This window comes from Drosophila navojoa, chromosome 5 (genome assembly GCF_054131105.1).
Source record: "Drosophila navojoa isolate 15081-1374.11 chromosome 5, UAZ_NAV_1.0, whole genome shotgun sequence".
Taxonomy (NCBI): Eukaryota; Metazoa; Arthropoda; class Insecta; order Diptera; family Drosophilidae; genus Drosophila; species Drosophila navojoa.
The window spans coordinates 22,092,986-22,113,696 of record NC_142893.1 but is presented as its reverse complement, the minus strand read 5'-3'; the positions used below and the strand labels follow the sequence as shown (position 1 = coordinate 22,113,696).

At 39.0% G+C, this 20,711-nt stretch overlaps 3 protein-coding genes and 2 long non-coding RNA genes across 7 annotated transcripts; 2 read left to right on the top strand and 3 right to left on the bottom strand.

Annotated features, from left to right (window-relative positions):
* Positions 1-1,706: 1,706 nt before the first annotated feature.
* LOC108653652 (putative fatty acyl-CoA reductase CG8303) lies at positions 1,707-13,577 on the top strand. Its single transcript, XM_018104303.3, has 6 exons — positions 1,707-1,912; positions 9,713-10,093; positions 11,454-11,958; positions 12,012-12,453; positions 12,516-12,773; positions 13,022-13,577. The coding sequence occupies exons 2-6, from the start codon at positions 9,776-9,778 to the stop codon at positions 13,152-13,154; spliced, it is 1,656 nt and encodes a 551-aa protein (XP_017959792.2). The 5' UTR covers positions 1,707-1,912; positions 9,713-9,775; the 3' UTR covers positions 13,155-13,577.
* LOC108653650 (uncharacterized) lies at positions 7,244-9,129 on the bottom strand. Its single transcript, XM_018104301.3, has one exon. It carries the CDS (start codon positions 8,930-8,932, stop codon positions 7,460-7,462), a length of 1,473 nt encoding a protein of 490 aa, XP_017959790.1. The 5' UTR covers positions 8,933-9,129; the 3' UTR covers positions 7,244-7,459.
* A 711-nt stretch (positions 13,578-14,288) lies between the features above and the next one.
* LOC108653647 (putative fatty acyl-CoA reductase CG8306) lies at positions 14,289-20,393 on the top strand. The gene is made up of 7 exons (XM_018104299.3): positions 14,289-14,704; positions 18,359-18,943; positions 19,003-19,112; positions 19,167-19,359; positions 19,420-19,677; positions 19,780-20,037; positions 20,094-20,393. The coding sequence occupies exons 1-7, from the start codon at positions 14,697-14,699 to the stop codon at positions 20,230-20,232; spliced, it is 1,551 nt and encodes a 516-aa protein (XP_017959788.1). The 5' UTR covers positions 14,289-14,696; the 3' UTR covers positions 20,233-20,393.
* Positions 16,504-19,294, bottom strand: LOC149091195 (uncharacterized). Of its 3 annotated transcripts, none has more exons than XR_016196900.1 (4): positions 19,031-19,294; positions 17,189-18,969; positions 16,860-17,070; positions 16,504-16,755 (listed from the first exon to the last, which is right to left on the bottom strand). It is a non-coding gene; the product is annotated as an uncharacterized LOC149091195 (long non-coding RNA). The 3 variants fall into 3 exon arrangements; XR_016196899.1 differs by having other exon boundaries at positions 16,860-18,001; positions 18,080-18,969; XR_016196898.1 differs by having other exon boundaries at positions 16,860-18,969.
* On the bottom strand, positions 20,204-20,706 carry LOC149091194 (uncharacterized). The gene is made up of 2 exons (XR_016196901.1): positions 20,395-20,706; positions 20,204-20,245 (listed from the first exon to the last, which is right to left on the bottom strand). It is a non-coding gene; the product is annotated as an uncharacterized LOC149091194 (long non-coding RNA).
* Positions 20,707-20,711: the final 5 nt, after the last annotated feature.

Here is a 20,711-nt window from a genome sequence, read left to right as displayed (position 1 = left end):
GTTGAATGTCCGGAACTGCAATGAATACTTTTATACTGAAGACCCCATATGACGATTTCAACACTTCAATAACAACCTTAAGAATTAGCATATGTTATATAATAAAAGTTAGTCTAGTAACCAAATTTGACATATATTTTATAGGGTTTCTTTTTTAACATTTTATGACATTGATTACTAAATTATAATAATGTTAATTAATGCTAAAAATTGCGTTTAGAGGTTGATACCATTAACACATTGTCTTCAGTGCAATCCCTGGCTCACCTGTTCGCTCCATTTCTTATATTTTCTAGAAACAAATATATATACATACATACATTTATTTAGGTCGCCATATATATCATTGGCCCAAATTAAATAAACAAGAATTGCGCTTAAAGGTGAAAATGAAAGCGTTTGCAAAATGTGATTGAAAAATAATAAACTGCATACATACATACATTCATATATGTATGTATATTAAATTTAACCTCGCAATCGCTCCCATTTTAACAGCAGTTAACGGTTTCTGTTTTCGACCAACACCAAATTCATTTTCGCTGACAATGGAGAACCGAGTGGGTAAACAAGAACTTGAAGAAAACCTATTCTATGGAAAAGAGTTAATAAACAATTAATATAATTGGATTATATTCCATCTGCTTGATTTACTCTTGTTCAATTTTATTGCACAATTTGGTGAATATTCATCGGGCTATTTGCATCCAAATGGCCTAGTACAATACCGACTGATTTGCTAAATGATTTGTTTTATACGCTTTGTTATTGTTTTCGCGGTTAACTAGCTTCAGTGTTGAACTCAAACATAACCTCAAATGGACACACTCAAGAAATGCGTCGCAAACGAGACTCAAATGCACTCGTAATAGATACCGTAATGGAGATAAAGATAAACCAGAGATCGCTGCTGGCTCGCTCAGCAGGCCAACTAAATGACGAGCGCGACCTAGCGGTACTCGTTGTTGTTGTTGCTTTGAGCTCTTCGATGTCTACTTCCACTCTTTGCTTTGTCATTACGCCTTAGCCTTGCCTCTCTCTCTCTCTCTCTCTCTGCGCTCACGCTCTCCCAATCAGTAGCGCTCGTTCGGCTTAGCTTTTGTTGAGTTTATTATTTAGTGTTCCGATTTTCATTACGTGGTTTCGTTTGCCATGCGGACGTCTTCATGCTATACGTGTTATTGTTGTTGCTGTTACTGCTGCTGCAGCGGCTGCCGCAGCTTTTTGTTGTTGCTTCAAGCTGTTTGCATGCTCGTTCACCTGACGAAACGAGCATATTGGTTGCGTCTATATATGATTTTGTTCACTTGAAACATAGTTGAAATATGAAATCTCAATCTCTATATTTAAATCAATAATATATCAGTTACTCTCTCGCTCCATTTTCCCTCTCTCTCTCTCTCATTGCCTCACACTCATTAGAAATATTTCTCTTATTTGATCTCCATTGATTTATTAATTTGATTATCTATCCCGCTCTATTTTGCCAAACGTGAACACGATGTATTATTATTATTAATACATAATAATAAAATAATAAACATATATTTGAAAATTTTTGATCGAGTATCTAGAGGTCGGTAGCATGCGATAGCATCATTCATAGTGTAATACTTTTGTTTTTGTTTTTGCTTTTACTGAGTGGCCTGCCTGGCGGGTATTTAAAATTTCCTCATGTCGATGCCGCCACGCTCAGTCTCAGTCGCAGTCTCGATCGCAGTCTCAGTCTCGGTCTCAGTCTCGGCCTCGGTCTCAGTCTCAGTCCCCGTTTTGGGTCTCAGCTTTTCGGTTTCGGTTTCTGTTTCAGTCCGAGTTGAGCGTGCGTCGGCATTGGCAGCAACTACTTCACCGTTTCCTTCGATCAACGAAATTTGTGTTGTTATTTGGATTTCGATTGAATCCAAGTTTTTTGGTTAGTTTACGCCACAATTTATATTATATATGTTCATATATATATATATATAGAAAATACAAAGTTGTCTAAACAGTATCAAGTGCATAGAAATCACCCAGTGAAACTCGCGTCGAATGTAAAAGCCTTGAAATCTTGTGCTGTGCCTACAAAATAAACCAAATCAAAAGAAACTATTGAAATCCAATTGAGAATCGATTGCCAAACAAAACAAAATCGATGCGAAACGGAAGCGCTCTGACGAAAGCGCCCACAACTAAGTCTTATGATTTATTTATATATAAATATATTTATTTTCTAATTATTTCTTTGAAATATTTGACGCAAAACTTAACTGTTCTATTGATATATCGTTGACTTTTGTTGACTTTGCCTATGGCTCTATTGACATGCTGCCTTTTCACTCTGCCTCCCAAAACCAATTTGAAATTGTTGTTTGTGCTTTGCTATGGCTGTGTGTGTTTGTGTGCAGATGTATCTGTGTGTGAGTGTGCGGTTGTGTGCGAAGTTGATTTGTTTTTCACGTTTTGCGCGCTCTTGCTGGAAAATTCATTGGCGTTGCGTTTGGTCTTTTATTTAATTTGAAGGTTTCGGTTTTTCGGTCTCTCGCTTTTCCGTCTTCGCCTGCTCAGCACAATTTCTGTCGTCATTTTATTTAATTTTGTGGTATGTTTGCGACAGCGTGGCCAATTTCGTTTTATATGATTTATTTCACCTCTGCCCAGAGGCTATATACATATATATGTATATTTAGATGGCACAACAACCGGTTGGCGTAAATACACAACATAAAACTCCTTTGAAGTGTATTTTATTTATTTATAATTTCTTTTGACCTGACAGCAGCCGCATCTCGAAACAACAAAACTCAATTGTCTAATTGTAAACGAAATAGATACTGAATAAAAAAAAAATATTAAACAAATCATTTAAAGTGCGAATTGCCCGAGTAGCAAGCCGCTATTTCACACCCATTTGCGGAAGGTATTGTGCTTTCAATTAGGCGCGGCAAGTTCGCTGTCTAAGTCTTTTGATTTAGCGACATTGGCAAGGCATCAATTATGCCAGCGCTCACACAGGCACACACACTCTCACTCGCACACAGACAGACGACAATTTGATTGAACCCGTCAAGCGTATGTTGTTTCAATGTTAAGGTCTGACAACAATATGCAAATGCCAGAAAACAAACGTCAACAACAACAACAAAAGTAATACGCACTATAAAATAATAAATAAAAAAAAAAAAAATGAGAAGCGAAATAGCGATTGTTATTTGCAAAGACTCACCCCCGAATTGGCTATCAAGTTCAGCAAAAGCATGCCATGCATAAATAAGCAAATTGTTACACATTTTGTTGCTATGCCGGAAGCAGAGACGCTCGCTCGAATATCAAAATATATCTATATACATATACATACATATATCGGGCAAAAGCTAAAAGTGAGATTCGGGAGAGAGAAAAATAAATAGAGAAATAGAGAGAGAGCTCATCTCCTTAAATAGAAAGTGCCAATGGAGTATGCTTGTTGTTCGTATTTCTTCTCATAATTATATTCGTCACAGATTTTTGTAAATCGCATCCTCTTCTTCTTCCTCTGCTTTTTCTTCTTCTTCACCTCTTTTCGCCAGCCCTTATAAACGTCACCGAGTTGCCTTCGAGCTAGTCTTGAGCGATGCTCATTTCGTCTATTTGCTGTTGCCGTTGTCGTTGTTGCATTTAGGTAAATAGGTCAAATAGCTGAGCATGTTTGTAACTGAAAGAAATTTCAAAAGATTTAATATGCATAAACGATTTTGCTCTCTTCACATTTGAACATTGTTAGCCATAAATACCCGCAGTTAACTATATTATATAGAAACACTCAGAGACTCGGCGCTCTGTCATTTTGTTTTAAACAAAATTAGCAAGCGAAACGCAAACCTAGCAAAATTATGCAAATCTTGAAAATGGGCTTTTGCCTATGTATATATGTACATGTATAAATATATATATTAATAGATGTGTATATATTTATTGTATACATGCAGGTATATAAGTAAATGAGTGTTAAGGCAGATTCACGCGCTCATTCGCGAGCTTATCCACACATACATGTATGAAACAGACCTTTAATATATGCCCAGCCCCAATCACGATCCTTACGCTTCATTGTGCTTTGTGCTGTGGCGAATGCATAAATGGAAATCGTGTGATATAATAGGCATACGCATTCGAGCAGCTGTTGAATTGAAAGCCCATAAAGCAGTGCATACCCTATCACATATGATCATAGACAAGCCTGATAGGAAACAATTATTTCTAGCATTTCAATGCGGAAGATTAAAGTGAGACATATATAATATTAATGTTTTTATCTAGTAGTAGCTCACATACCATATTTGTCATCAAAATTGATCGATATTAGGTACATCAATAGAAAATATCAAATGGAATTCATGTTGCGTCATTCTTTTTGTTACAAACAAAAAGTTTATTTGATTTTTTGCCTCTTATTTTCGAAATTCAATGAAATTATAGTATATAAATGATATGGGTACAGAAGTAAATTGACATTTATTTCATATTTGATAAAAATAATAAATAAATAAATAAAAAAATTAAAAAGTTAAAAATTACTGAAAAAAAAATTCAAAAAGTTCAAAAAAACACATTCAAAAGAATTCGAGATGAAATTTAGATTTTAGAATATTTATTCTATAAGTAATTTTGAATTTATTTCATCAAACTAAAAAAAAAATCAAAACAAACAAAATTGAAAAGCTTTGTAATAAAATGTCTATTTATATAGTTTTGTATATACATATTAATTATTTATAAATTTACATTTTTATTTGACATATTCAAAAACTGATTTAAATTTATTTTATCTTAAATTTTGGCCACTCTAAGCACAACAAAGTTGTGTTTCATACATTCAGAGTTCGTCATGATGAATGTGGCTTTCATATATTGTCTCTACGTGCTTCAAGTGCCTAATAAAGTTTGATCAAATAGGGTTTTTTCAATTCATCAATAATTTATGGTAAATTCACGAAATTCTATAAAAAGTCTATGAGCAGACGGCTTAGAGCTGTACAGTTCATTGACTTTGAGCTTAGCCGATGGCACGCAATAAAAGCGAGCTTTAGGTCAGTTAAAATTATGCTGATATTGCCCAAGACCTGGTCCACATAGAGTTTTATTGGAAACCTGTTTGAGGACTTTGAGCTGCCAACGGCATGATGCGGCATTCTGTGCGCGAGATCTTAGTTAGCAATTCAATGCATCGGAAGCGTAGTTTACATAATTCTGAGCTCAATGTCAATATTGGAAGTGCCTTGAAAAACTCCAAAATATATATATAAAGAGAGAAACAAAAATGAAATCGAAATCGAAATAACAGCGAGTCATTGGGCAATTAGTAGGGTAAAAATATTATATTAAATTTGACGGCTTTTCATATGTGAAAATTGAGCACTAAACGAAGGCTATTGCATAGCTAATTAATTAAAAGCCAAATAAAAATTAAATACCACAAATTTGAAAGATATTAGAAGTCAGGCATGTGCAATTAGCATCGAGTTGTCAAAAGGGGGGAAAAAACTAGAAAATATCCACTTTTATCTGGGGCAGTAGCTTATCGATGCACGAAAGCGAAAACGAAGACGCAGCTTGTCCTTGACCGTGCAGCTAAATTCATTTAAGACTTCAAATTTAAATAACATGATAGAAAAATTTTCAAATTTGATAAAAATAATCAAAGCAACCACAGCAAGCCCAACAATTTGACTAGCCGCAGACTCTAACAAATCTTTTATTGTATGTCGAATTACTTTTCAACGCGGCCTTGACACAAATACACACACACACAAGCACAAACGCGCGTCGAACAAATCACTAAAAATGATCAAAATTAATCTCAAAGAAAAAGAAAAAAACTGAAATAAAATAAAATAACCACAGCTAAGCAGTTTTTGCCACAATGCGCCTGGGACCTTAGGCAACCACCAACAAAAATAAGAAAAGAAACAAAAAATCGAAAAAAAATGTAGCGAGATAAAATCATGTGTAGCTTACAGATATTCGCGTAATTAGCTAATAATTTGTTGAAGGGCCTCTGCCAACACGCGCGACAGCAGATCAAGGCAGTCCAGTAAGCCAACTACACGTGTAAATACCAAACGGGACATTTACCAACTCCTCCTTGACTCTATTAATGAAACAATTAGCTACACATTGAGATATTTCATTGCCCATTTTATTATTTATTGTACTGGTTTTACCCTAATTAATATCAATTTTCGAATTATTAACAGCCCCTAATATGTAATACGAATGTAATTATGTATTACCCACATCATAATCGTTGAGAGCAATATTATAAAAACCCTGTGCATTCAAATTATCAAGATACTACTTATCATTATTATCATTATTCTACATAGAAATCATTTTTTCATTTTCCTCTGTATAATCATTATGAAAGTCCCTTAATTTTCATTACCATTAACATTGATAACATTACTATTATCATTCTGATTATTAGAATATTTTTAATTATCATTATAATTTTAATTATAATTATCAGCAGTATCATCAACTATTAGCACATTAATAGGGAAATAAATTTATGATAATCCACCAGGCAGAAGGAAGTGTCACAGATCCCAAGATCAAGCTGCTTTGTCCATCATTCGTATATGCGAATGTGTAACCCTATAAGAGCTACAGACTAAAGATACCTATTTTCTTGTCAATGTTATCAATACAAATACGTTATCGATAATTTAAAAATTAAGCTGTAATAGTATATCCCCTACATCATTGATGCAAGATATACAATTTTGAGATACATATATACTTTCAGTACCAAACTCAAACTTTTACAAAACTCTCATTTGAAGGTCAGTTGCAAATTAAGCAACTATTGAATGAGTTGGCATTTTGTTAACTGTCAAAAACTCAAAAGTATATTTAATTATGCTGAAAGTTACATTAAAGTCCGTTAGGTCAACAGAAATTAAGCAAAACGTTTGGTCAATCAATAAACGCGCATGGCAGCAGCAAACAAAGATTGCCCATGCGTGTGCACACGTACACTCAAACCTTCGTTTTGCTTATTTTTCTATACATGTACACGCATACATTCATAAATTCGTTTTTATCATATTTTTAGAATCCCTTTTGCGATTGAGTTGCATTAAAATTTGGCTAGAGCTACTCGGTTCTATTATGGTAACGGCGAAAAAGGATGATAACTAGCTATGGAGCATAGCTAAAATCTAAGAAAATAAGAGCTGCTAAGGACCCCCGATATCAAGATATGATTGAAACGACAACTGTCGCGTTTTCAGTTATTTTACTACTACCAAAGTGCATTTAAATTTATTTTGTTCTGAATATAATAAAATATAGGGAAATTGTCGGTTATCTGTGTTAAGAATTTGTTGTCGATGGATGGTTCTCTTCTTCTAACTTAACATCAATCCTCGACAACTAATTTGAGATTCACTCATTTGGCAAGCTCTGTTTTGGGTTCCTTCCTCTCGTGATTTATTCTCATTCAGTATGTTTGCTTCAAGTAATGAACATTGCTGAAGTTCTGCCACGCATCGCACACGGTCTGCCGGCCGTAGCCAGTGTATTCGCTGTGCGGTGTGAAATGGGTATTAACGGTGAGCGTATTGGAAAAGCTATCGATCGGTGTACGCATGCGGCTCAGCTTGTTGGACCGGAGGGTCATCTTAAAGCGTGGCGGCTCTACGCACTTTTTCGCATTTTTGCTCTGGCATTGGGTTTTTCGGGCGATTGCCCGATTAATGCCATCAAACCGTTTGTAGACAGGCCGTGGCAAGCCCTGCCAGGCAAGTTTTGGGCGTGGCATCTGCTCCGGCAATTCCATATCCTCCAATTTCTCCTCCGCCCTACGTTCACTGTACTTTGTCTTTGGTGACTTGAACACGTGCGACTGCAGCAAGGACAGCGGCCGTTTCCTGTTGACAGTCTTCAGCCTATTGAAATCGTTGATCAGCATAATTTGCTTCTCCATTCCGCTGGGCCGACGGCGCTCGGGCTTCAACTGATCGGCAGCGGTTCGCTGTTGACTGGGGTAATTTACCGGACGCACAGGAAACTGAACTGGCGCTGCTGTCACCTGCTGCGAGTGGGTCTGGAAACGGCGCACGGAGCTGTCGTAGGGCAACGTTGGCTTGATGAAGCCGCGACGGTCACTCTTCTTATAGCCCGATGAGCTCTCATCGTCTTCCTCGGCGGTCTCGGCCTCAGCCTTTTCGGCATCCAAGCGTCTGCGCTCATCCGGACAGGTGGTCCAGCTGTGCCAGTACTTGGCCTCCTCCTCTTCAGCCTTCCGCGCCAGCCACTCCTTGCTAGCAGAGCTCATGGTGGACGGCGAGCTTGGCTCAGAGCCTTCAGATTTGGGAAGGTTGTAGCCTTTGCGAGATTCGCGTAATTCCCGCTCTTGACGTGTCTTCTCCTTCAGGCGCTGTTCGCGACGACGTTTGCTATATTCCTCGGCGCTCTGATCCTCGTTACCTCCCCGTCGTTTGCGCTGCTGGCCGGGCTTCTCGTCTCCGAATATCTGATTGACGCGCTCGTATTGAAGTGCAGCTGGCGACTTGGGCTCAACACGATTCTGCCATCTGCGTTTGTTCTCCTCGATGATGCGCTCCTGCCGACGCTGATGATCGCTCGTATCCTGGGTGATCATACGCCTAGACTCTGGATCCCTCATACCCGTTTGGCTGTCAATCTGATCAAAGCTATCCCCCTGCCGTTCGTAGCTGTTGTGTGGCCGAGAATCGTAGCTTGACTCGTCGCTGTACTTTTGGTTCATCTGCTTGATGGCATCGTCAGCACGCATTGCCGTCCAGTCTTGTGGATCATCGGACCGAAAGTGACGGATCTGATGATCACAGCCCATGGAGCCAATGGAGCTCTGAAGGTCCCTTGGTATTCGCGAGACCCCGAACTGCCGAAACATTCGCATACAAAGCTTCAAGCCTTTTACCATATTCATTCTGATGCAGAACCTAAATTAGTTAACTTTACTGAATTTTGATATACTTTATAAAACTTATTTTTGATTGGACTTCCAAAAAAAAGAGACCAAAATTTTGTGAACTGTATTTCCCCAAAGCTGAACTTATACTAACGACTGTACACATAAAAGCTGAAAGACTAATGTCTCCCATTACAAATCAGGCAAAGCAGATTTACTCAGGGCCTGCTCAACGAAGTGACAGATTGCCTCAATGCTATCACACCTACTATGAGAAATCTATCGCTAGGTTTAGTTTCTCATAAACGAACACTCTATTGAATGATCGAATTTCATTTTGTACAGTCTCTGTGTCTCAAAGACAAAGTCAGTTGGTATAGGGTTCTGTTAAGGGAATGCTTTTATAAATGATCCTGTCATATAAATGATCTGCTGTTCATTTTTCCTTAATCTCCCTGTGTCAATGTCTATGAGAATTTCACAAAAGAAGATGAAGAAGGTTCTCATTGGTAAATGATCCTCTCATATAAATGACCTGTTGATCAATTTACTTGTATAGTTTCTCTGTCTCAATTTCATAATTTCACAAACAAAAACAACTCTTGAAAGACAAAATTGTATCATATTTGATGTAAAAGATCTCATGATCTCATGCTCTTATGATCTATTGATCATACATTTTGCGTAGCTTCTCTGAGAGATTCAGATGAATTTTGAAGCCTCTAAATATTTTCAATTTCTCATTCTTTCTCCTTTGCTCTCTCCCTCTCTCTCTCTCTCTCTCTATCTCTTCCCCAGTTCATAACCGTTGATACATCCAGCAGCAAATTGGCGCCACCTACAAACCTAGAGCCCTATACCATGGCCGTCATTGCGGAGCATGGTAAGAGCAGTCGCCAAAACGTAACGAGCGAAAGTAACGGCAAGATCGGCGTTACCAAATCGGACTCTGAATCCGCGCCGCATCCCATTCAGCGGCAGCTGAGCAATGCATTGACCATACCCGAGTTCTTTGCGCATAAGAACATTTTTGTGACCGGCGGCACAGGATTTTTGGGCACAGTGCTGATCGAGGCGCTGCTGGACACACATCCCGACATTGGAACCATCTACGTGCTGGTGCGCGGCAAACGCAATCAGGATCCCAACGAGCGCATAATTCGCTTGCTCCAGAAGCCGGTGAGTAGCTGGGGCTCTTGAGCCAAGCTCAAGCTGAGCCCCTTTGCCTCTTTGCCACGCCCCGTACCGCACTTTGACACCTGGCTGACCCATTTACTGGCCCGGGCCCCATTATCTTGAGACAATTACCGGCCGTCTTTATTGCGCGTTAATTTGTCGAAGCTGAAGTGCCTTCCGCTCGGGCGCCTCGGTCTGACTCTTAGCAACTCTTTGTAATGCCAACAATTTTATAACCGTACCTGCACCGCATACCTGTACACATACACACATGTATATGCTTCTTTCGGCCCACTCGCTTGGCTCTTTTCCATCATTATAATTTTAAACGCATTTTTAATAGCATAATAACAAATTGTGTTTCGGTTTTATTTCTACTTTTACTCACTCTTAAGCATGCTCCAACATAAAAAAAAAAAAAAAAAAAAAAAAAAAAAAAAACAAATAATAAGTCACAAAGTTTCAGTTTCTTTTTATTTCATATTATTATTGCAATATAAAATACGAAAGAGGAGGAAATATAAAATTTCAATGTTATAATAGATCGCAAATAAAAAATAAATACATAAAAACATTGATAATTGATAGATTTGGAAAACAAATTAAATAATTTTTAGTATTTTAGAACTTTTGTCTCTCAACACAGTCTCTATATAGATTATAAAGAATACCAAATTTTTACCGCCTACTCTATTCGAGACTGCTCGACTAGGAGATACTCTGAACCCTCCAATCTGATATTCTAATCATTCTGTACTTCTTTTATGCACATATACATATATGTACATATGTACATTCACCCACATGCACGCGTAAGCCCGCTCTCTGCTAACTGCGCAGTAAGCAGCGACTGCGCTTGGGCTGCGCTGCCGTGTGGTCAATATTATGAGAATTTATTTGTTGAATAATTTAATTTCTAGACGTACGATCTTAATGAAACTTTCAGAACGTATTCATAATGTTCAAATGTATGTGCATTCCGAAGCACATTTACAAATTGAAGTTTCCAGGTCTAATAGTGTTCAAAAGAGACTGAAAAAACAAAATCAATTTTTCGATTATTCTCGATAAAAAAGTTATCGGATGATTTATCGAAAAATAAAGCAAACTCGTACTGCGTATGGTATGCACACAAAATTTCAGCTCTCTAGCCTTTGTATCTTCTGAGATCGACGCACTCATACAGACAGACGGGCGGACGGACGGACGGACAGAGAGACGGACAGGGCTATATCGAGTAGTTTTTTATAAACATTCACAGCTATTTTGTAATTCATCTAGAAAAACTTTCTCTCTTAACCGTTCATTGTATGTAATAATATTTCAATTTTAATTTATTTTTTATTTTAATTTTTCCCTACAGATCTTCCAGAAGTACAATGAGAAGACCTTAGCCAAGGTGGTGCCGGTTGTTGGCGAACTAACCGAGCCAAACTTCGGCTTTCCAAGCGAGCTGCTGCAGGAGCTGATCGAGCGAGTCAATGTGATCTATCACAGTGCCGCGACTATCAGATTCAATTCGCCCCTGCGCACGGCGATCTTCACCAACCTGACGGGCACCATGCGCACCATTGAGCTGGCCAAGCAGTTGAAGCAGCTGTCCGCCTACATCTACTGCTCGACGGCCTTCTGCAACAGCAACAATCGCGGCCTGATCACCGAGGACGTCTACAAGTCACAGTTCGACCCGTACGAAATGATGAAGATGGCCGAGAACGATGAGGCCTGGGTGGACTTCACGCAGCAAAAGTGCAAAAGCTACCTCAAGGATCATCCCAACACGTACACGTTCACCAAGAATCTGTCCGAGAATCTGCTCATGGCAGAGATGGCCGGTCTGCCGGCAGCCATAGTTAGGCCATCCATAGGTGAGTCAAAGTGTAAATATAATTGAGAAGGCATTCACTGACTGTTATCACAGTATACGGCACACTGGAGCACCCCATGAAGGGCTGGGTGGGCAACGCCAACTCGGGTCACCTGGGCTTCTTGGCCGGCTTTGTCAAGGGCATCTTTCGCACGATGTCCGGCAGCGCGAGTGCCATCATCGACATCATACCGTGCGACTATGTGATCAACAGCTCCCTGGTCATGGGCTGGTATGTGGGCACACGCAATATTAAGGAGCCAGAGATAATACACTGCACGTCGGGCGAGGTGAATCCGCTTAACCTGTCGCAGTTCTGCGATATAATCAACGATAGCGTCGAACGTCATCCGCCCAACAGTTTTGTCTGGAAGCCATCCACGAAGCTGCGCAATGGCTGGCGCTATAATCTCTTCTTCTATCTGTTCCATCTGCTGCCCGCGATGATTTTCTATATACCGGAGAAGCTCTTTGGCATTGGCATGCCGCAGCACACGTGAGTCCGAACATTACTCGAGAGTTGACCAGATCTATATGCTCACCCGACCTTAATTACAGCGCCTACGAATATATGCGCGTCTTCCAGAATGGTGCCAAGGCTTTCGATTACTTTCTGGACAAGGATTTCCGGTACTCCATGAAGAATGCACTGCGCATCTCCGCGCTCATCCACGAAAGCGATCGCAAACGCTACAACTTTGATGCCAGCCACTGCGATTGGTCAGAGTTCATCGATCGTTGTCTGATCGGCATCAGGCGTTTCTACTTCAAGGAGTCGGCGGTCACTACGCAATGGCATCGCAACTACTGGAAGGTGTAAGTAATCGAAACTAGAATTGCTCAACTCAGCATTGATTAAACTAGTTCGTGAACTATCAATCATCTGAGTTAAAGACCGAAATTATTGCTCATAAATTAAGCTGCTCATGATCAACAGCAGCATATAACTGATATATCTAATGAACAGTTGAGCGATTCAAGAACAAATTTAATTATTGATCACTGATCACTCAATAGGTTTTATAGTTCTATATCTATACATCTCTTATATCTCTCATTTTCAGCTTCAACATCCTGTACTATGCCGGCTTCGTAGCGATCTTTGCTATACTCTACTTTGTGCTTACCCCCTTCCTGGGCTTCTCCGTTGGCTTTACTGTGGCGCTCTTCGTATGGGCATTCCTGGTCTGGTTGTAAGGTGATCGTTAATGGGATCGGTGGATCATACATATTGTGCAATATTTTATCACCTATACACTCTCACATACCCACACACACACACACACACACACACACACACGTCGTTTCCATTGTTCTTCATAGGGTATCATCATGTAATTTTACTTTAAGCTCTCACACTTGAGTACAAGTCAGCTATATAGTGAAATCGAATAAACATATATATCTGTCAATACCATACCAATACAAATCTAAAATAAATGTAAACAAGCCCAAAACTTAGCTCAAATGGTAGTCACTTTATAACAAATAGTCCTGGTATATAGTCAAATAGTCAAATGTTTGTGCACTTGTAAATTACGAAAGCTAAACGTAAACAATTAACAATTAACTATGTAAACTATTAATGAAATAAATATGACAATTTAAATGTTAAGCCAAGCTAACAAGAGTTTTTTCTCTTTTTTTTTAAGTTAAGTCAAAATATAGTTAAGAAAAAACACGGCTATATCGACTCAGGTTGACAGCCTGATCAATAATCGAAATTCAGCCCTTTCCATCGTAATGTATTTAAATTGAAAGCAACTTGTGGTTTGGCATGTCTACACTTGTGTATGAATGTCATTATTACATTCTGAAAGTGCGATTACGAAATAAGTTCATAGCCCAAGCGCAGTCGTTGCGTCAATTACGCAGTTAGCAGACCGAGTGCTTGCGCGTGCGCATGTATGTGTGTGTTTTTGTTAAGCTTCCGATCTTATTAAAACACATACTAATGCATATTAGCATTTGCAATGTAAGCCACAAAATATACTTTAAAATTTCAGAGCGCAATTGATTTATAGCAGACCCCTTAAAGTTTGCTACAGTTTGTTCGACTAATTTCAATTTTCATATAAAATAATAGTTTCATCATTGAAGCTCATGAATAAATTCAATAAAATTTTTGAATATGTTTAAATGCCTTGAATATGTATTAAATATGATTTCAATTACAATAAAATTCTATATATGGATTATTCCTACCAGAAATAGATCCCTCTTGTGCAACGCCACTGTATAACTGGTTTCTTGCTGCTCATCATGATGCTGTTCATCATCATGTGGCTCGTCGGCGTGCCGAGAGAATGCATTGAGACACGGTCTACGAGAGCCGACGAAACAGTTTCCCTTCGGCCGGCAAACGTGCAAGTTGTGCTCCACGCAGAGTTTCGGACGAACGCACCGAAACAGCTACACACACACACACACACAAACGCATACCGCATACAGAGAGCGACGTAACTGTTCACAAACACAGGCATTCATTCATATGTATGAATATATGTGAGTGTGTGCGCGTGTATATTGTTTACTGCCGCAGCAACAACGCTTAAACAAACAACAAAGTGAAGAGGAAGAAGCAACGAAAGAAAAAAAGAAGCTCAGCTTAGCGAAAAAAAAGAGAAATTTTCGGCTCTTCGGCGTTAGATCCAACCAGATCTATATAGCGAACACTATATACACATATTGAACTGAATATCAATTCGTGCATTTGATCAACAGCTGTGCCCCGTTACTATGGCCAGGTAAGAGAACATTTTTGGACATAGACTGCCAAAATGGCCATCTAACAAATAAGTCGGGCTAGTTTGACTGCTTTCGTATCTATGGCTGGGAATATAACTATATATGTATGTGTGTGTGTGTGAATTAATTATTTGAATTTAAACATTCGGTACAAAGTTCAGAGCCATTTGCCAAAATTGCAATAAATTTCAATTTTTAAAGTTGTAAAACTATAAATAAATCCGCAGCAGATGCAATGCGTATGCCCTGGGCGCACATTCTGTTTTAGAGTTTTTCTCTTCACACACACGCACACATGGACATCATATGGTATCTTATGTCAGAGATCCGACACTTGGCTGTCGATCAATATTTACATTCGCTTTGTGCCATGTAAAAATCACTTCCAGAAATTTACTGATTCCGGTTTTTTTTTTAAATATCTCAAAATTGTAGTAGTAAGGAATACACGAAGAAGTAAGATAAATTAAAAGGATATTGATAAAAAGAAATAATTATAATAGTAAATAACTCTCAACCATTTAAGTTTTTGGTAATTATAATTATAGATTGTTACACTTACCTAAATTTAGGTAGGTTTTTAATTGAATTAAATTTGAATAAAACACTAAAAATTTGTAGCTCAAAGCTTTTATTTTTATTTCTTACAAAAGTTATATAATGAATTTAATAAATTATAATCACCTTCAATATATGTATATTTGTTTATAAATTAAAAATTCAATATGAAAATTTTCGGTAAACCAGCTTAAGCCGGGAGTTACACAAATTAGATAATTAGAGTTAAATTTCAGTATATTACTATCAATAAATATCAATTATCAAATGAATATATAAATCAGCCTGAACAGACATCGAACATAAATAATAATTAGTTTTGACACACCAATCAAAATTAAATAAATAATAATATAATTAAAAGTGAGCCTCTATGTAGATAGTATACGGATGAATTTGGACTTACGTAATTAATTTAAAGCGCTCAGCCACCAAATCTATGTAAGAAAACATATAAAATCGCAATTTACGTTTATTACAAGATCAAATAAATTGAAACTTGACATTTTTGCGACATTAAAATTCTACACGCCCAATAAACTTCGACCTGGGCAACGCCTAGGCTTTGATTTACGTGTGCATAATATATCTGCCTGCTGCATTATGAATGACGTTAATTGTTGGGGCCGCGTGAACAGGTTGCTAAAACATCTCTCTCGGCTTGGGTAGCCATTGATGCAGGCAAAAAAATACAACGTGGCTGAGAGACATACAAAAACAAAAGCAAACATGTAAAAAAACTCTAGTCGAGCAGTTTCGACTACGAGATTCCCTGAGCCCGTAGAAATAACTGATATTTCAATAATTCCTCGCTTCTTGTCTGCTTACATACAAGACAAAACAGACACACCCACATACGTACACCCACGTAAGCACACATGCATGAGTCTGAGGCTAACTATGGGAACTATTTAGTAGATGGACTATCTTCATAAAAAACGACGTGTATTTGTGTCAAAGCACAAGTCTCTAGCAAATGTAGAGGGAAGAGAGAGGGGAAAAATATACATGAATCTGTGGTTCAAATATCTATCTCTAAATATGCAAGAAACGTAGTTCTATTGCTTATACCATAAGGTTTTTAATCGAGAACAAAATAAGAGCAGTAGTTATGGAATTTTTAAATCAAAGTATCAACTTTTAAGTCTGTAGCTCTTATATCTTCTGAGATCGTCGCGTTCACACATACGGACAGCGAGACGGACATGGCCACGACTCAGTTCCCCACTGATAAAGAATATATATACTTTATATACTTTGCCTCGCCGCTTTCTACATGTTACATACATTCTCACAAAACCATTATACCCTGATTTCCCATTTCCAATGGAGCCAGGGTATAACCAACGCAAAATCTATCCCTTTGCGAAGTGCTGTCGCCACAAGCTCCATTACTGCCAATTATGTCCACATATAGCAATTAGCAGTCGGATGCTGGGCTATGAGGTCGTGTACATCCAGAGAGTTCACAGTTCATAGTCGATCCTCGAACCTAGAATTAAGCAAAATTATTTATTTAAAGCTATTTATAAATACTAGACACACACCTGCAATGGAAATATACCGTATACATATATAGAACGAGTCAGAACTGACCTGTTTGCATAAATTCAACATTTAATTTGCTGCCATAAATCCGCGCAGTTAATTGCGCGCGATAAGTGTTGTTCCACTTGGCCACGTTTGGGAAACCTCAGCTAAAATCTAATCACTGCATGGCTTTAGTCAAGATAATAAGACAATTTACTGTAGCCACCGCAGCACAAAGCTTATACAGAAATAATACAAAGACCCAGTAGGAAATTGGCTAATACATTGCAAAATTCAAATTTGCGAATTGCCAAAAGCCACAAAGCAAAAAAACTTTTAATTTATGCCGACTTATCGCCACGTTAGAAGCTGTGGCTGCCAGACACGGGGCTCACCTGCTGCTAATAGGCAAAGAGGCCAAGTGAAAGCTTGATTCAGCTGACATCCAGAGTTGAGAGTTTCGGCACCAAATCTGAAGCTGGCATCAAAACTGTTTTACCAATGACTTGAGGCAGTTGCAGTTCCAGCTGCACCTGCAACGGCTTCAGCTTTGAGCTTAACTCGATCGAGTAAATCATAAATATTGCGCAGCTCGAACATCAAATTGCCATTTGTTAGTCAATAAAATCAGCGAGCAACAAAAACAAATACCGCACACATCATTTGCATTGTTCATTATAAAATCATTTGCCATGACCAGACGCAACCACAGACGAGTCGGAGACGTTGCCATCATTAGGGCCAAAACGAAAGTGGCTAATTCAAATTGCGCTTGCGTGTGTCAAAAACAAAAACTTGGCTCTACAGATCGCATAGTTAGCCAAGGCCTATGCAATATAAGATGATATAGTACATGATATTGCAGTGTATACATGTTATACCTAGTATAATTTAGTTACAATTACTTATTTACTTGGCTCTAGCTATACATATGGGTCTAGCATGTATATTTTCGCCAAACTTATTTAGTTCACATTACAATTATAACATCGATATCATAAAACGAGTTAATTATACAAATACTAACTGATTTGCGCTACTATTTTTCCCAATTCGACTACGTGACTGCACAATTTGCAGTGTTTTCATATTTCGTATTATCTGAGTTCACTTTTGCTTAGTTAATGCTTTGACGTTGTCCCACTCAGCTTCAAGTACCTTTGATCTGCTATTTTTATACTCCCGCAGCTCAGGTTGAATTTAGTTAACTAGATAAATATGCAGACGACAAATAGCAGCTAGAACCCACACACTATATGTATACACATTCATATATATGTATATACACATCAATATACAAAAAACTGGTTTGGACATTGGAGCATTACGTTACGGAGAAATGCGACAGACTTGTATGATTCCGCCTTGGAGCTGCTGCGGCTGGTACGGCTGCTGCTGCTGCTGGTGCGGCTAATTTTGCCTTTGTTGTCCGCATTTGAAGCGTAGGGAAAGTTAGTTAAGTTTGTTATGCAAGAGAATCTGTTAATAAGACGACCTGCATTAGTTATATAAATACATGTTAAAATTTCCACTCAATCGACACTAATCAAATGCTACCAATTCAGCTCGCCCATCACAGATTTCTATGCAGGACGCAATGTCTTCATCACGGGCGCCACGGGCTTTGTGGGCGTGACCATTGTGGAGAAGCTGCTGCGAGATGTGCCCAATGTGGGCACCCTGTATCTGTTGATGCGCGCCAAGAAGGGCAAGAGCGTGGAGCAGCGTCTGGAGGAACTGAAGAAGAACTCGGTGTTCGACCGTTTCAAGGAGCTGCAACTGGAGTCGCGTCTCTCGAAGATTGTGCCCATCGAAGGCGATGTTGGGCTCGAGCATTTGGGCATTTCTGCAAAGGATCGTGAGACACTGATCGACAACGTGAACGTGGTTTTCCACTCGGCTGCCACGCTGGACTTTTTCCAATCCCTCAAGGAGACGACGAACATCAATTTGCGTGGAACACGTCGCGTCGTCGAGCTGTGCAAGCAACTGCGCCATTTGGATGCACTGGTGCACGTGTCCAGCGCATATGTGAATGCCTATATAACTGATGTGGAAGAGAAGCTCTATCCCTCGCCCGATGATCCAGAAAAGATTATTCAGTTGGCCGAGACACTTAACGATGAAGCGCTCAAGCAACTGGAGCCAAAGTGAGTTGGCCCTGTGAAGTCGTTAACTGAAAGTAGTTAATTTTGTACTTCATTTACAGATTGCTCAAGGACCATCCCAACACTTACACGTTTACCAAGCATCTGGCGGAGCACGAGGTGGCCAATGCGGCATCGCAGTTCCCCTGCGGCATTGTGCGTCCTAGCATGAGTAAGTGAACTGCGTTTGCTGTCCTGGTTTTCTCTCATACTGAAATCATTGCAGTCACGGCTGCCTGGAAAGAGCCCATACCCGGCTGGACAATATCGAAGAACGGTCCCCAGGGCTTCTTCATGGGCGCCTCCAAAGGAATCTTGCGTCGTCTCCCCTTGGATCCTACAATCATCATGGACTATATACCCATCGATGTGGTGGTCAATGGCATCATAACCACGGGCTACTATGTCAATTCATTGCAGTGGGTTTTATTAGAAATTAGAAATGTATATTCAGACAACTAATCCCTGAACCATTGCAGAGCCAAGAATGGAGGACGTCCCGCGGAGCTGCAGATATTCCATTTGACATCCAGCACATATAAGCCATTCCGTTTCGAGTTTCTGAAGGACAAAATCAATAGCTATTTGCATGACTATCCGCTGAACAGCGCCGTCTGGTATCCCAATTTGCGTCTGGTGAAGAGCCTGATGCTGTTTCGTCTTGGGGCCATACTATTCCACTTTATACCCGGCTTCTTCCTTGACTTGGTCACCAAAATTGGCGGCGGTAGACCAATGTGAGTTACTATGCCTTATGGCATAAGAGAAAGCACTACCTAGATAAAGAGAGGTGTTTAGATGTTAATTTTAAAAATCTTTTCAAATGCGTTCATTTCCAGCCTGATGCGACTTCATAAAAACGTTTGGAATTCGTTGAATACCTTGGAGCGTTTCATATTCACCGAATGGCATTTTGATAGCAAACGGCTGCTGGCGCTGTCAAAAACCATGGACATTGTGGACAAAAAGAAGTTTGGAATAGATATTGGAGAACTGACGTGGGATGAATATTTCGCCAACACCATTCAAGGTGTGCGTCAATATCTGAGCAAGGAATCGCCCAAAAATCTGGAGAAAGCCCGTCGCAAAGACAAAATGTTAGTATATAGTATGAAATTTAATTCGCATTACTTACCGCTGTCTTGCTTTGCAGTCTTTTGGGCCTCCATGTGGTGCTCCAGCTTGCCTTTTATTATGGCATCTTTAAACTGATTGTGGGCGTGACGGGCGTTTCATCTGCGAAGGGTGCTCTTATCTTGCCTCTGTTTTACTATCTCTTTGGACTGATTTAGGGTCTTTGTACATCTGCGAATGTATGTTGAATATGTTTAACCATTTCTCAAATATTATTTATGATTAATTCAATCAAGGTTTGGTGTAAAAGCTCTTCACTTATTCTAAACGTAAAATACAAGACAAGCAAGCAGCGTGTCGCAGTTTGCAAGAAAACCAACCAGTGTTATATTCATTCAAGACAAATAGTATTTTAACAGCTTTCAGGTTTGTCGAATTTTTCTAAATTTCTTGTTTATTTATTGTTGATGTTTTCATAGTTATTACACACCCTGTATTTATGCACGATATACTCAATTCTGACTTTTAATATATCGATATGAGTAGATGACAGCTGCCTCTATCGATTGGATTAGGTCTTCACTGCGCCTACTCTTCAGACTCAAATGGATCTGTGGTCAATTATTCAACAACTGATGAGTTTCAAAGTAACTCTTTAAACTTTTTGAGCATTGGCAAAGATTTATACTGCTTGTTG

Excerpts from the sequence above, each read along its gene's own strand:
- LOC108653650 (XM_018104301.3), bottom strand. The coding sequence starts at position 8,932 with ATGAATATGGTAAAAGGCTTGAAGCTTTGTATGCGAATGTTTCGGCAG.
- LOC108653652 (XM_018104303.3), top strand. The coding sequence starts at position 9,776 with ATGGCCGTCATTGCGGAGCATGGTAAGAGCAGTCGCCAAAACGTAACG. Across the intron at positions 10,094-11,453 it reads TTCGCTTGCTCCAGAAGCCG|ATCTTCCAGAAGTACAATGA; the intron begins GTGAGTAGCTGG and ends TTTTCCCTACAG. Across the intron at positions 12,454-12,515 it reads ATTGGCATGCCGCAGCACAC|CGCCTACGAATATATGCGCG; the intron begins GTGAGTCCGAAC and ends CCTTAATTACAG.
- LOC108653647 (XM_018104299.3), top strand. Across the intron at positions 19,113-19,166 it reads CATTGTGCGTCCTAGCATGA|TCACGGCTGCCTGGAAAGAG; the intron begins GTAAGTGAACTG and ends AAATCATTGCAG. Across the intron at positions 19,678-19,779 it reads ATTGGCGGCGGTAGACCAAT|CCTGATGCGACTTCATAAAA; the intron begins GTGAGTTACTAT and ends GTTCATTTCCAG.